We start from the raw sequence: 16,417 nt of genomic DNA on the forward strand, positions 1-16,417 counted from the left end.
AAGTAACAACATTTATGCAGGGCTTTTTGAGTGTTCGAGACACCTCAGCAATTGTTCGAGACACTTCAGCAAAAGTCAGTATAACTAGCCTCATGGGTGGGAAAGGGGAGTTAAGGCTGAGAGAAAGGGAGAGGCTTGCCTTGTCTAATTAGTTCATGGATGAAATCACAGAGGCAGTTGTGGCACATATCTTAGGGCAAAACTAGATGCCATGGACAATCTAGGGACACCAGAGTCATTTTATAACAGGAATTCTGTTGCTTTAAAAATGTCAATAGGACCCAATCCTGCTTGGGACCAATGCTCCAGGGGAGGGGCTCATGCCCCTCCCACGCACACCATTTTTCAAGAGCCCAGTGATTTAAGTAATTTCTTATTGACAATTTACAGAGTGGCCACAATTGAAAATCTGGAGTCACCAGCATAGGATCTGTTTTGTGGAGTTCCACAATGTGTTATCTCCTGCATCCTTTAATCTGTATGTGAAGCTCTTAGGGGAGATTGTCAGTAGCTTTGGGTCTGGGTGTCATTAGTATGGTAATGACACCCAGCTCTGTTTCTTTTCTAAGCCCCCCCCCCCAGCAGCTGTAGACATTCTGAATTCATTTCTGTTAGCCGTGGTCAAGTGGCTGAGGTTGAACAAGTTGAAGTTGAATCCTGACAGAATAGAGGTGATGCTGGTTAATATGGCTATACTACACTCCCTGATTTTGATGGGGTCCACTTAGCTCTGTCTAATTGAGGAGTTATTTTATTAGAGAAACAGGTCATCTTAGTTGTTAAGAATGCTTTCTTTTATCTTTATTTCTTCTTCACTTGGCTTAGAATATGCCCATCTATCTTGACTCAGCTACCTTGGCCTCGCTGATCCACACTGCAGAACCTTATGGCTGGGCTTTTGTAACATAATCTACATGGGGTTGCCTTTGAAGACCATTTTGGTGCCATGGCTCATCTGCTATCTTGTGTTGACCACAGCACACATACCATACTCATTTTGAAAGTGCTTCATTGGTTGCTTATTAGTCTCTAAATTCAATCACCAGCACCTAGTATTGAACTTGGAGACAAATCTTTCATGACTTGGGACACACTTAGGACCTCAATTATGACAGCTCAACCATGGACCAAGGACTATTAAAGGCTTCTTCCTGTAAGCAAGTAAGAATGGTGTGTATTGTCCACTCAAGGCAGAGCTTTCTCAGTTATGGCCCCTACAAGGTGGAACAGCCCTCCTAAGAATATCAGAAGCTTAGCAAAGCCAAGGTATTTCAGTGGTCTTTTCTATGAAGTTTGATCTACTGATGCCTTGGATGCACAGAGCTGGTCAGATTATTTTTGACAGGGCTTTTTTTGTAGAAAAAGCCCAGCAGGAACTCATTAGCATAACAGGCCACACCCAACAGCTGAAACTCATCAGCATATTAGGCCACACCCTGCAACCACAGCTCATTAGCATATTAGGTTGCAGTCCCGTGTTGCCAAAAGTGTGATCATCCAGCCACACCCACCTTTTGCTTCTTATTCTGTTTACCTTGTTTGTTGTCAAAACCCAGGACCTTTTTTTGTAGCAGGGACTCCTTTGCATGTTAAGCCACACACATCTACTGTAGCCAATCCTAATGAATTTCTGCTGTTGGGTGTGGCCTACTATGCTAATGAGTTCCTGCTGGGTGTGGCCAACTCAGGAGCCAGCCAGAACTCTGTTCCTGTGTGTTCCTGCCCAAAGATAGCCCTGATTTTTGATGAGCTGATAGAAAGTGATAGTGCTATTATAGCTTTTACCAACATTGTGATTCACTTCAAGTTCTTGTTTGGAAAAAGGTGGATTTAAAAATTGTAAATAAATAAATAAAGTTCAAAACTTTCCCAGCATCTATTATGAAGTTTCAGCCAGTCTTCTACATTTTGGACTCCAATCAACTTTATTTCTTGTACTTTGGCTTTATCACATTTATACTTAGCATGGTAAGGCACTCGTCAACAGCTTTCCAGGTGCCCACCAAGTGTTTTTTAGAAAGTGGGTGTGGCCAGGTGGGTCTCTTGCCCAGCAAAGCTTCTGATTGGCCACTGGAAATCTGCTTGATTATGTAGATTAAAGTAACATGGTTTCATTTATAGCTGCCACCACAGTGTTGGTTTTATTCTCTCATTAATATTTCCCAATGAATATTTTAAATTACCCATCTTCTTCCTTGCAGCTGGACGTCCTCTGTGTGGTTGACTCTGCCTCCTGAGGAAGCCATTTTGTGGTTGGCTCCACCTCCTGGGTCAACTATTTTGTGATTGCGCCCACCACCCTGTGTCAGAATTCTAAAGGTGTCCACAGGCTTGAAAAGGTTAGGGACCCTTGCTTTAAGTAGTAGATCATGCTGGGCTCAGTCAATTTCAACAAAGGGCTTGGAGCCAGCCAGCTTTCTCACTCATTCTCATTACCCTCTTTTATGACAGCTTTTGTACAAGCAGGAGACATGATCCACAGCAGAGCCTTTTGGGGTGGTCAAAGGGGACCCCACCTGTGTTTTTCACCTGCAGAGAAACTTGTTGGAGTTGACCCAACATGTGACTAAAAATCTGCCCACAGTTTCATCCATAAGGAAAGGAGGGGGGGGGGAGAATCCAGTTTGAAAGGAAGAAATATTTCCTGCTTTAGCTATACTTCTCTCTGTTGGATTGCATTGGTAATAACAACTACCAAATGTTTGTGATTCTCAACTGTGAAGCCCCTGGCACTATATTGTCCCAAACTGTGGAGCCTACCACTCAGGAGAATACCCATTCCATATGGCAGAACATATATCCAGCTTCACATCATGGTATGGAGATCACAGTAATTCACCATCTTTCATTGCTACAGTCATATGCAATTCACCTTCACAGATTTCCTTTACCTGAACAGAAATCATCTGAGTATCTGTCATAGACTGCCTTGCAGTTTCGTTCATCGCACTCACAAGTGTCTCCGTGAATATCTCCCCAGTCTCCAGTTGGGTCAACATCATGACATGTGCATTCTCCACATATACAGGTACCTTAAGAAGGAAGAATTGGTGTGCAGGGGGAAATCACAAAAGGTTAAAATAAGGACTATTGAGATGAACTGAGAAAACACAAAGTGATCATTTTGATCATGTACAGTTTTTGAATATATGTTCATTAACTCTCTCTGTGTATAGCCATTAGCCAACTAAGTTTTCACCCCCAACATGTAGGTTAAGAGATCAGAATTGTTTGTATGTACACTGTTTTCTACAGGCGAAAGGAAAAAGCAAATGGTACCCACAAGGCAGTGGCAGGGTGTGTGTGTGTGTGTGAAATTTGCCAGTTCTTTGGCTTACACTAGAAAGTGACAAGGAGTGGGTGCCCCCTCTTTTCTTGGGATCTCTGGGTCCCCTCTCCTTAAGTAGCCTCCTATATCCAGGGCTATTTTTGGGCAGGAACGCACAGGAACGGAGTTTCGGCTGGCTCCCGAGTTGGCCACACCCAGCAGGAACTCATTAGCATAATAGGCCACACCCAACAGCAGAAACTCATTAGGACTGGCTACATTAGGGGTGTGTGGCCTGACAGGCAAAGGAGTTCCTGCTATAAAAAAGCCCTGGGTTTTGACAACAAACAAGGTAAACAGAATAAGAAGCAAAAGGTGAGTGTGTCTGGATGACCACACTTCTGCGAACATGGGGTGTTTAGCTTAATATGCTAATGAGCTGTGCTGTCAGGGGTGTGTCCTAATAAGCAAATGAATTTTTGCTGTTGGGTGTGGCCTATTATGCTAATGAGTTCCTGCTGGGCTTTTTCTACAAAAAAAGCCCTGCCTATATCTAATAGAGATGGGTACATACTTGTGTGTATCAAGAACTCTCCAAGTAGGAGGGTTGGTCACATAGCTATATGTATATACAACCCTAGGGGAAAACAGGTCTCCATTACAATTTTGTGGTCATCTGGAACCCTTCATTTGTGGTGTGTTATTGTTGTGTATGATTTAAGATACGTGTATGCTGCCTTTCTATTTTAAAAAGAGTTTCCAAAGTGGCACAGAAATAAAACAAAACATTCAAAATCAATTTAAAACCAATTTACATGGGGGGGGAGAACCCATTTGCTTAATGCCAAATAAATTTTTATTTATTTTATTTTATTTATTATATTGATTTCTATCCCACCCATTCCGGCCTAGGCTGGCTCACAACCAGATAAAAGTTATCATAATACATAAAACATAGTACATAAAAACATTAATACAATTCTAAGTAAATAATACATTACTTGATGAATAATACAATAGTATACACAATATTAAAATAAAACAATATTAAAGTGCTAGAAATTCCAGTTCTATTGGTCCACTGCAATTGTGGGGGGGGGGCTGTGCCAGGCAATAGTCACTGGAACCTATGGCTCAGGGCTTCCACCATGGTTATCAGTTATTACTAATGACACTATTGATGGTTGTAGTTGTACTGGTGGTGGCGCCAAAGGCCTGGCAGAAGAGCTCCGTTTTACTATTTAAAACTACGATCCTAGAATAGGGTTGCCAAGTCGTTTTCGCCCTGCGGCAGGGGGCTTCCGGACGGTGTCTCTTCTGTGTGTGCGCGCGCCCCGCATGCACGTCACCCAGAAGTGACGTAATGACGTCGGGCACGCTGGGGCGGGGCCACAGCCATCTGAGGGGGAAACATAGAGTTTTCCCCTGAGATGGCTGTGGCCCCACCCCCAGCATTATCAGTTATTACTAATGGCGCTATTGATGGTTGTAGTTGTACTGGTGACGGCGCCAAAAGCCTGGCAGAAGAGCTCCATTTTACTATTTAAAACTACAATCCTATAATAGGGTTGCCAAGTTGTTTTCGCCCTGCAGCGGGGGGCTCCCGGATGGCATCTCTTGCGTGTGTGCGTGCACACAGCGCGCACGCACCGCATGCATGTCACCCGGAAGTGACGTAATGACGCCGGGCACACTGGGGTGGGGGCACAGCCATCTGAGGGGGAAACATAGAGTTTTCCCCTCAGATGGCTGTGGCCCCACCCCCAGTGTGCCCGGTGTCATCACATCAAGTTAACAAACAGAGTAATGGAGGCTGTAAAAAGTAAAAAGAATTCCTTTAAGCAGTGGAAAGCTAGTCACAGTGAGGCTGATAAAACGGAACACAGGCTATGGCAAATAAAATGCAAGTCTGAGGTCAGGCAGGCAAAAAGGGAATATGAGGAGCATATAGCAAAAAACGTAAAAACCAACAATAAAACTTTCTTCAAATACATTAGAAACAGGAAACCAGCCAGGGAGGCAGTGGGGCCCTTGGACGACCAAGGGGTAAAAGGAGTATTGAAGGATGATAGGGAAATGGCTGAGAAGCTAAATGCATTTTTTGCCTCCGTCTTCACTGTGGAAGATGAGAAGTGCTTGCCCACTCCAGAACCACTGATTTCAGGAGGGGTGTTGGAAGACCTGAGTCAGATTGAGGTGATGAGAGAGGAGGTCCTAAAACTGATAGACAACTTAAAAACTGAAAAATCACCAGGCCCAGATGGCATACATCCGAGAGTTCTGAAAGAACTCAAATGTGAACTTGTAGATCTCCTGACAAAGATATGTAATCTTTCCTTAAAATCTGCCTCCATTCCTGAGGATTGGAAGGTAGCTAATGTCACTCCCATCTTTAAAAAGGGTTCCAGAGGAGATCCGGGAAATTACAGGCCAGTCAGTCTGACGTCGATACCGGGTAAATTGGTGGAAACCATTATTAAGGAAAGAATTAGTAGGCACATAGATGAACAAAACCTATTGAGGCAGACTCAGCACGGTTTCTGTAAGGGAAGATCTTGTCTCACTAACCTGTTAGTGTTCTTTGAGGGGGTGAACAAACATGTGGACAAGGGGGATCCAATAGATATTATTTACCTTGACTTCCAGAAAGCTTTTGATAAAGTTCCTCATCAAAGGCTCCTAAGTAAGCTCAAAAATCATGGGATAGAAGGACAAGTCCTTTTATGGATCAAAAACTGGCTAGTTCATAGAAAACAGAGAGTGAGTGTAGGTGGGCAATTTTCTCAGTGGAGGGTGGTAAGCAGTGGGGTACCGCAGGGATCAGTACTTGGTCCACTGCTTTTTAACTTGTTCATTAATGATTTGGAGATGGGAGTAAGCAGTGAAGTGGCTAAATTTGCGGATGATACAAAGTTGTTCGGGGTGGTGAAAACCAGTGAGGATTGTGAGGCACTCCAAGGGGATCTGTCAAGGATGGGCGAGTGGGCGTCAACATGGCAAATGGGGTTCAATGTGGCCAAGTGCAAGGTGATGCACATTGGAGCTAAAAATCCTAAATATAAATACACATTGATGGGGTCTGAACTGGCAGAGACTGATCAAGAGAGAGATCTTGGAGTTGTAGTGGATAACTCACTGAAAATGTTGAGACAGTGTGTGACTGCAATAAAGAAGGCCAATGCTATGCTGGGGATTATTAGGAAGGGTATTGTAAACAGATCAGCCAATATCATAATGCCCCTATATAAATCAATGGTGAGACCTCATTTGGAATACTGTGTGCAGTTCTGGTCACCACACCTTAAAAAGGATATTATAGCTTTGGAAAAAGTGCAGAAAAGGGCAACTCGAATGATAAAAGGGTTGGAACACTTTCCCTATGAGGAAAGGTTAAAGTGCTTAGGGCTCTTTAGCTTGGAGAAATGACAACTGAGGGGTGACATGATTGAGGTTTATAAGATTATGCATGGGATAGAGCAGGTAGAGAAAGAGGAACTTTTCTCCCTTTCTCACAATACAAGAACTCGTGGGCACTCAATGAAATTGCTGAGCAGTCGGGTTAGAACAGATAAAAGGAAGTACTTCTTCACCCAAAGAGTGATTAACACATGGAATTCACTGCCACAGGAAGTGGTGGCGGCTACAAGCATGGACGGCTTCAAAAGGAAATTAGATAAGCATATGGAGCAGAGGTCCATCAGTGGCTATTAGCCACAAGGTATAGATAGGGGCTCTCGGGCAAGTGATGCTCTGTCTTCTTGGTGCTTGGGGGGGGTCAACAGTGGGAGGGCTTCTAATGTCCTGGCCCCACTGGTGGACCTCCTGATGGCACCTGGTATTTCTGGCCACTGTGTGACACAGAGTGTTGGACTGGATAGGCCTTTGGCCTGATCCAACATTGGCGTCTCTTATGTTCTTATGTACAGACCCTGCAGAACTGTAAAAGGTCCCGCAGGGCCCTGATCTCCTCTGGGAGCTCATTCCAGCAGAACTGAGCCACCACTGAAAAGGCCGTGGCCCTAGTTGTTGCCAACCGGGCCTCCTTGACACTCGGGAGGACCAGTCGGCTCTAGGTCCCTGAACACAGTGCTCTCCTGGGCATATATGGAGAAAGGCGGTCCCTCAGGTATGTTGGACCCTGGCCATAAAGGAATTTAAAGTTAAGAACCAGCACCTTGAAGCGAATCCGGTATGCTATAGGCAGCCAGTGCAACACCTTTAGCTCAGACTGGATGTGCTCCCGAATTGAGAGTCCCATCACCAGCCTGGCCGCGGCGTTTTGCACCAGCTGCAGCTTCTGGGTTTGCAACAAGGGCAGCCCCATGTAGAGGGCATTACAGTAATCCAGTCTCGAGGTGACCATCGCATGGATCACTGTTGCCAAGTCAGACAAATAAAGAGGCATAAACTGACCATTAAAAGCTTTGGAAAAGGATAACAAAGTAGGTGTCTCTCAGATCCAGATCCATAACATCAATCCTAGGTTGATAAGAATGGCTAGTGAATAAGGGGAGGTTCCCCTTGATTTCATCCAGTATCACCTAATTTCCCTGTTGCTGGAATCTCAGAGAGCTCATTTCATATTCACCAAATCAGGGGTCGTTTCGTAGAAAAAGAGCTAGGGGAACTCATTAGTATAACTCATTAGCATATGCCACACCCCCTGACATCACCAGAAGTGTGTCATAAGGCCACACACCCCGCCCCCAACGGTCCCGGCCGCCGCCGGCCTTGCAGCTCCACTGCCGAGCCCCATGAGGGGCCCAGTGGTGGACCTGCAAGGCCGGTGGGAGTGCAAGGAAGCCCCGCGATGGCCCTCCCTGGCCCCAGGCAGGCAGGGGTGGGGAGAGGCAGGGAGGAAGCAACTTACCCTCCCTCTTCTCCTGCCTCCTCCGGGCTGAATGAGGGCCGGAAGCGGGGCGGCCGGAAGCAGGGGGCGGGGCTTCGTCATGTGCCCCACCCCCCGTACCTCACCCGGGGGAACTGCGATCCCCCGCGATCCCCCCCGAAATGACCTCTGCACCAAATACATGGAAAGGAAGTCTGATTGGTGCTCTGTGGTGTTCCGTAGACCAATGTGAAGCAGGGCTCAAAAACAGAAGGAAACAGTGTTGTGTCATCAAAAGAGGATTGTCTGTTATAAATGTGATTCTGATTCCTTCCGTTTCTACATGAATAATTATTACCCTGCACAGTTGAGGTTGGGCTTCCTTCTCAGCTCCATTGTTCCAATGAGGCCTTTTCTTAGTGCCAAACTCCATGGAGTTCCATGACATGATGTTTGGCCCTAAAAATTATCAGAAGACTGATATGAACTGTGGCAAAGATGATAGACAACGGCAGGATTGACTCTTCCACTGCATGCTGTTTTCTGATTAAAAAACTGCTTCCTCAAAGTGAAAAAAGACAAAGTCCCCCTCTGGGGACTTAAGGCAGCCCAGTGGCCATATTTGACCAAGGATATGGCATGCAGAAGCAGGGAAGAGTTAAAACCTCTCTTCCCTGGTGTCATGCTCCCAAATAATTTCATTTCTAGTCACAGCTGTTTTTAAGGCCAAATGCCATATCTGGAGTTACAGTCTTGAAATTCTACTGTCTGATGTATTTTGGCACATACACTCCCCCCCACCAGGGGTCATTTCGTAGAAAAAGAGCTAGGGGAGCTCATTAGCATAACTCATTAGCATACGCCACACCCCCTGACATCACCGGAAGTGTGTCCTCCCCACAGCCGGCGGCGACCTCCAGCGGGCACCAGCAGGGAGCTCCAGGCCCCGCCCTCCCGCACCTCACCCGGGGGGATGGCGTCCCCCCGCGTCCCCCCCAAATGACCCCTGGTCACCTGCAGCACCCCACTCTGCTTAAGAGCACACTGTTTGAAGCACCTATTGATAAAGTGCAAGGAGCTACAGTTGGAAATGGAATTGGGAAGACATCCTGTAAATTCCCCCCAAGTGTAAGGAGCTATGTAAGAAATCTTTGGCTCACAGCAACAGTTCATTGGAAATAGAACTAATTTCACAGAGTACCAATCTAAAAATAGTTTCTCAGTGAAATCTGTTGTTAGTCATGAAGTTTCATGTAGATGGACAAATATAATAAATAAATCTTTTTATTCTAAAAATCTTGAGATCTACTCTAAATTCCCATTGGTATTGTTTGTTATTGCATAAGTAAAACACCTGATTTGACACATAACAATTATTTAGTAATTGTTTCCAGGACTACAGGAACCATTCAAAAAATGGTTAAACGAAAAAGAAATGAGCTTCTATTATTTCTATATTTCAGCCAGGCTTTCAATTGCTCTGCAATTAAGATGAGAGAGTTTTCTAAATGCTCTCAGGATAATTAGATGCTCCTAATTTGGCAAAGCTTTGTCAGTAGAGATGTACTGAGGAGATGTGTATCTATGAGATTACATTTTGCCTTCACTGTAACAGTTCTGGGCTATAGCCAAAAGAATAACACTTGATATTTTAAATATTTTCTTAGTGAACACAGGCATCACAGCAGATGAATGCAAGCCTGTTTATTAAACACTGTTTTTCCCTAAATGGTAGAACAAAGTTTGCGTTTTTGCTGATTGTAAAGGCGCCACTGGACTCAGACTTTCTTCTGCTACTTCAGAACAACGCAGCTACCCACCTGAAACTTTCCTAAACTGAAATTAGTGGTAGGAAACTGAAATATTTAACTACTGGCAAAGAACAACAGCATATACAGACAGTGGATTCAGGTCACCATTCTTCACAGTAGGAGGAGAACTGAGCTTGTCGAGTCATAACTAGGGGTGTGCAAGAAAACATTTTTCGGTATTTTTCTGATTTGGGTATGACAGACCCGAAAAATATCGCTAAATACTGAATTCCCCCCATCCAATACTGGTAAAGTATTGGGATTGGGGAAATATCCAGTATTGCTGAATATATTCAGGTCAGTTATATCCGCAGGGAAGGAAGGGAGGCATGTTAAAATGTCTTCCCTCCCCAAGCCCTGCTACTTCCACTGGCCAGTTTCACCCCCACAAGGATTGCATCATCTAACACCTGGTATAAAGCTCCAGCACTTTTGTCTATCAACACAGCTCTTTGCTAAAGGGACAATCTTGCTGAGGACACTTTGGATTGGATTGAACACCTAACGAAAGGCGCCTTGTGGACCCGAAGTGACAACATTAATTTTATTTATTATTTATTAATTACTTTTGAATTACCGTAAGTGTCAATATTTTAGATTGCATTGGTTAATATTTCTTTTGCTTCTAGATTATTATCATTTGGCCTGTGTTTGGATCTGATTATCATTCTACGCCTAGTAATTTCACTCTGGAAGTAAGCCTATATATATATATATATATATATATATATATATATATTATAGGCATTGTTTATTTATTCATTTTATTATACGTATTTAATTTCACATGTTTTTTTATTTTTTACAGCAATGCCTTTCTGGTCCATTCTGTATCCATGCTGTATAATTGTATTGTATTATGTATTATGGTATAAGCCAATTTGTTCCTCATTGCATTTCACCTCTGAAGAAGGCCCTAACAGACCGAAATGCATCAGGTCAAGTCCATTGGCCCTTGGATTTTGGAATTTTTACATGAGGTATGTATGTGTGGGCCCCTACATGTTTCTTAATTCTTTACAAATAAATACATGTATTTTTACATACTATTTATACATTAAGTCTTAATTATTGGCCCTCTACTCAGTTTGATTTACCTTTTCAGGTTCTTGATCCTACTTTTCAGGGTTAAGTTTGTTTCCCTTTTTTGTTCACAGTTTCACACACACCCACACCCCAATCAGCTGTTAGGTTCCAGGCAAATGGGAGTGAAACTGACCAGTGGGTGCCTCCTCTCTCTGACTTCCCTTCCCCTGCTGCCACACCTAGGCAGGGCAGCTGGGGAAGAGGAGGCAGAGAGCCAAGGCTTGTTTAAATGCCTTTCTTTCCCTCCTGAAGCCAGCTCAGGGAGGGAAAGAAAGGCTCTCTCTTCCTTCCCTCCCCAAGACCCCCTACAGTAGTGGTGAGGCTTGGGGAAGGAAGGGAAGGCATGCAAACACGCCTGGGCTCTCTGCCTTCCCTTTCAATGCTTTTCATTGTTTGTTGCCTTGAGGACTTGAACTGGACAGAAAGGTGGCATAGAAATGTTTTAAATTAAATAAATAAGTCTTGAGCTGATTTTTGTAACCCAAAAGTGGGATATAAATCTTCCGAGTCAACAAAACTAAAATATTAACTTAGAGTGACTCCCAATTTGGAGAATAACAATATATTGTGATACTGGACAATACATTTTTTGCATATAGGTACGTACATACGCACACACCTACACTCTGTACTCTCCTCTTACTATGGATCGTTCTTGCCGTAAGTTGTTTTGTTCAGGGCTTTGACTTACGCTGCCTGAATTTTAAATATAATAAGTAAAATGAGTTTACTCGATAGCATGTAATATAATATACCCCTAATGCATGGTAAATTACACATGCCATAAACTCATTGCATGCATCTGGTAATGGGGTTTAAAGAGTGAGACCCAGAATTATAAACGCATTAGAACATCATTGAAGATTAATTTTTTTTAAAATGAACTTTATCTCTTTCTATATAATGTGAATGACACACCTCTGTTGCTGCAGATTTTGCCATCTGGAGATGTGCATCTCTTCTTGATCTCCCATGGGGTGATGTCACACTGGAGTTCACATTTATCGCCATGCCAACCAGGCTCACAGTAACAGTTTCCACAGTAACACTTTCCATGGCCTTAACCCAAAACAAAAAAATTTACAGTGAAGAAAGATTTTCCTTAATTCAAAAATACATTCTTCTGTTCACTTTTTTAAAACAAGATTTTTAGTGTGGATGCATAAAACTAGTCCCCAGATTGGACCTCTGAGCCAGAGGAGCAATTTTGTTCTTTGTTCCACAATAACCTCTACAAAAGAACTGACCATCATCAGAATAATTTCATTATTTCCTAGTTTTTTGGTGGGCCTGCTTTATTTCAGCAATGAATGGATCTGTGCATGATGAAGTCATTTAGGAACACCAACTAATATCCTTTGAAACTTGCAATGAATGCTAGCATCCGATCGCCACCACTGATTCAAAGGGGTGTGTGTGTTAACACACCATATGGACATTTTACAGTGCTTTCACATAGAATCATAAAAACTGAATAGCTGGACATAAATAAGATGTTTACATAGTTAAGTGGAATCACTGGCTAATTCAGACAGACAGCCGACTATAAAAGTGTAAAGCAATGAGAAAGTCTAGCTTCTTTAAACAAACACTGGTTCTGCCAGCAACTAAGGGTTTCCTTGCTGACACCAGGCATGCTCAAATATTCAAAGACAAGCAGGTCTGTATATTTTCTTTTGACACTTGTTCTTTATAAAGTAACTAGAAATAAGGCCCGTTGTGGAAATAAATACAACGGGATCTAGAAAGAGGCTCTGGGAGAGTGCTCTGGCTTTGGGCAAACAGTGTCAGTCTGCTTTTAAAACATGAACCTGGGACCTGCACACCACCAGAATACAGCAGATTCCATATGCAACTGACATTCCAACTGCCTTGCGGGGGGGGGGAGTTTGAGGTGTGGAATGAAGTCCAATCAGCTTCCATATGCAACAGACCAGGTTGTCGCAGCAGTTGTGGTGTGGGCGGGACCCGGGCTTTGCCTTCTGATTGGTGGCGATATATGCTGAGGAGCAGTGCCATCAGCCATACACTAAGGGAGTGCATTTTAGAATTAGAACTTTGGCACCCACTATTCAATTATATATAAATAAAGGAGAGATAGCTTAGACACTACCTTTGCTAAGTGGCCCGGGCTAGCCCAGTCTCACTAGATCCTATTTGCTAAGTAGGGTTGGCCCTGGTTAATACTTGGATTGGAGACCACCGAGGAAGTCTAACATTGCTATGCAGAGGCAAGCAAGGGCAAACCAACACTGAATGTCTCTTGCCCTGAAAACTCTACAGGGTTGCCATAAGTTGGCTGAGATTTAACAGCACTTTCCACCCACCACCAGGTTTCACACATTACTAGATAGTATATGGTCATAATCATTCACTTCCTGGATTTTCCTAGGAGATAGATTATTACAAAACCGCAACATCCAACATAGTGTGAATCCAGTCATGGATGAAAAGATACATGCTTTATTATGTAAAACCATGGAATCATAGAGTGGGAAGGGCTTTATAGACCATCTAGAACAACCCACTGGTCAGTGCAGCAAATCCAAAGCTAGAGCATCCCTAATAGGACAGACAGCTTGTTCAGCCTCTGCTGGAAAACCTTTTGTAACAGATAGCTCATCCACCACTCCTGAGTAATTGGCTCCATTGTCAAGAATGGGTGAGTGGGCATCAACGTGGCAAATGGGGTTCAATGTGGCCAAGTGCAAAGTGATGCACATTGGAGCAAAAAAAATCCTAACTACAGATACACATTGATGGGGTCCGAACTGGCAGAGACTGACCAAGAGAGGGATCTTGGAGTCATAGGCCCCGGTCACACGGAGCATTTGCCCCGCTGAAGGCACAGGAGTCCCGCGGAGTATCCGGGTGCGATCACACAGGAACATCTGGGAGGTGTAGCGCTCCCGTGGCGACCCCGTGGCAAGCCGCCGAAAACGCGCCGTAAAAAACTAGTACACCGCATGTACTAGCAAACGCTTTGCCACAGGCCGCCTATGGAAGCCTCCCGGTGTGATCGCGCTGACGCGCGGCGTCCTCCCCGTCGTCCTCCTTGCTGCGGGGAAGCCGTCGTCGCGTCTGATCGCATAATAGCACATCAGAATGCGACAGCGCAAATACCTGCGCTCCCCCCCCCCGCATTTTCCGGCACGTCTGGCCGGGGCAGTAGTAGATAATTTAATGAAAATGTCTCTTGGTTTATATGTTGTTTGTTGTAGTGGTTTATGTCTGTGTTTAGGATTATAAGAAAATAATAAATATGTACCTTCGGGTACTTTCAAAAAAAAAAGAAAGAAAAGAAAATGTTGAGATAGTGTGCAACTGCAATAAAAAAAGGCCAACGCTATGCTGGGGATTATTAGGAAGGGAATTGAAAACAAATGGGGTCTGAACTGGCAGAGACTGATCAAGAGAAAGATCTTGTAGTAGATAACTCACTGAAATAGTCGAGACAGTGTGTGACTGCAATAAAGAAGGCCAATGCTATGCTGGGGATTATTAGGAAGGGTATTGAAAACAGATCAGCCAATATCATAATGCCCCTATATAAATCAATGGTGTGACCTCATTTGGAATACTGTGTGCAGTTCTGGTCACCACACCTTAAAAAGGATATTATAGCTTTGGAAAAAGTGCAGAAAAGGGCAACTCGAATGATAAAAGGGTTGGAACACTTTCCCTATGAGGAAAGGTTAAAGCGCTTAGGGCTCTTTAGCTTGGAGAAATGACAACTGAGGGGTGACATGATTGAGGTTTATAAGATTATGCATGGGATAGAGCAGGTAAAGAAAGAGGAACTTTTCTCCCTTTCTCACAATACAAGAACTCGTGGGCACTCAATGAAATTGCTGAGCAGTCGGGTTAGAACAGATAAAAGGAAGTACTTCTTCACCCAAAGAGTAATTAACACATGGAATTCACTGCCACAGGAGGTGATGGCGGCTACAAGCATGGACAGCTTCAAGAGGGAATTAGATAAACATATGGAGCAGAGGTCCATCAGGGGCTATTAGCCACATGGTATAGATGGGAACTCTCGGTCTGGGGCAAGTGATGCACTGTATTCTTGGTGCTTGGGGGGGGGGTCAACAGTGGGAGGGCTTCTAGTGTCCTGGCCTCCCTGGTGGACCTCCTGATGGCACCTGATATTTTTGGCCACTGTGTGACAGAGTGTTGGACTGGATGGGCCATTGGCCTGATCCAACATTGGCTTCTCTTATGTTCTTATGTTCTTAAGCTGCTATGACCATTAGGAAATTTCTTATTTTGTTCAGCTAATACCTACCCTCCTAAAACTTAATCCTATTAGATCTAATCTTGCTGCCTCTCTTGAGCAGCAAAGAACAAGGTTTTTTTTTGCTTTTTCTATGTGATAGCTCTTTCAGTTTTTGAAGCATACTATCACATCTCCCATCAGTCTGCTCTTATCCTTGTTCATACCCAGTTATTTCAGTCTTTCCTTGCAGGACTTCTTTTCTGGACCCTGACCATCTTTGTTAGCTTCATGGGGACCTGTTCCAATTTGTGTATGCATCCTTCCTAAGGTGGCATTCAGAACTGGACACAGTGCTCCAGAGGAGGTCTGACTAGTGACCAACAGAATAGAATTATTATTTTGTGATTTGGATGCTATGTTTCTTGTTAAAAGCAACCTAAAATGACATTAGCCTTTTTGCAGCTACGTCACATTGTTGACTCATGGTCAGTTTGTGATGCGTTGCAATCCTAAAATATGCCAAATACTTCTAAACTGACTGGTAATTGTAAATCAGTATCTGAAACTGAGCATCCCCCCCCCATCTTCCTTAGATGGTCCTAATGCTTTCTCAATTTGTCACACTTTCTCCACTTCAAACAACATCTCTTCTCCCTTCTTTTCTCCCTTTCTTTGTACCCATTTTCCCTTATTGTTCCAGTCTTCCCTCATCCCCTTTTCTTCCAAAGCACATCTTCACCCTTCTGCTTCCTGAACCCAGCATTCCTTCAGTTCTTTGTTTCTCAGGCTCATAAGAACATAAGAGACGCCAATGTTGGATCAGGCCAAAGGCCCATCTAGTCCAACACTCTGTCACACAGTGGCCAAAATACCAGGCTCAAACTACACATGGATGATAGTCACATGTCCATTGTCCCGTCCCCCCCACACTTTGTTGCCCATGCTGCTATTTCCACTGGGTGGTCAGTGCTGGAAGAATGAGCACCTTATTTATTTATTTTCCTCTACCAATTTTCCAAATTCCTTCCAGTCAATTTTAGTGTTTCCTGGGGGAAATGTACAGAGGGTAACTTGGAGGTGAAAAACCAGAGGAGAAGAAGGATTAGCCAGTGTATCATGTCATAAACTCGCCCTGGGTCTATGTGTGTTCATGTGTGTGTAGTGTGTTCTTCTTCGGTTACCTCCACCCCAACTTAAATACAAAT

General features: G+C 43.9%; 1 protein-coding gene across 1 annotated transcript in view; it reads right to left on the bottom strand.

Annotated features, from left to right (window-relative positions):
- The window catches only part of ITGBL1 (integrin subunit beta like 1), a 255,396-nt gene that overhangs the window by 107,433 nt on the left and 131,546 nt on the right, over positions 1-16,417 (bottom strand). The window contains exons 5-6 of the mRNA XM_015423197.1: positions 11,912-12,052; positions 2,892-3,032 (exon numbers count right to left, since the gene is read on the bottom strand). Coding sequence (XP_015278683.1) covers positions 2,892-3,032; positions 11,912-12,052 — 282 coding nt within the window. The remainder of the gene's footprint in view (positions 1-2,891; positions 3,033-11,911; positions 12,053-16,417) is intronic.

Source organism: Gekko japonicus, unplaced genomic scaffold, assembly GCF_001447785.1.
Source record: "Gekko japonicus isolate JY-2015 unplaced genomic scaffold, Gekko_japonicus_V1.1 scaffold808, whole genome shotgun sequence".
In the NCBI taxonomy this organism is placed as follows: Eukaryota; Metazoa; Chordata; class Lepidosauria; order Squamata; family Gekkonidae; genus Gekko; species Gekko japonicus.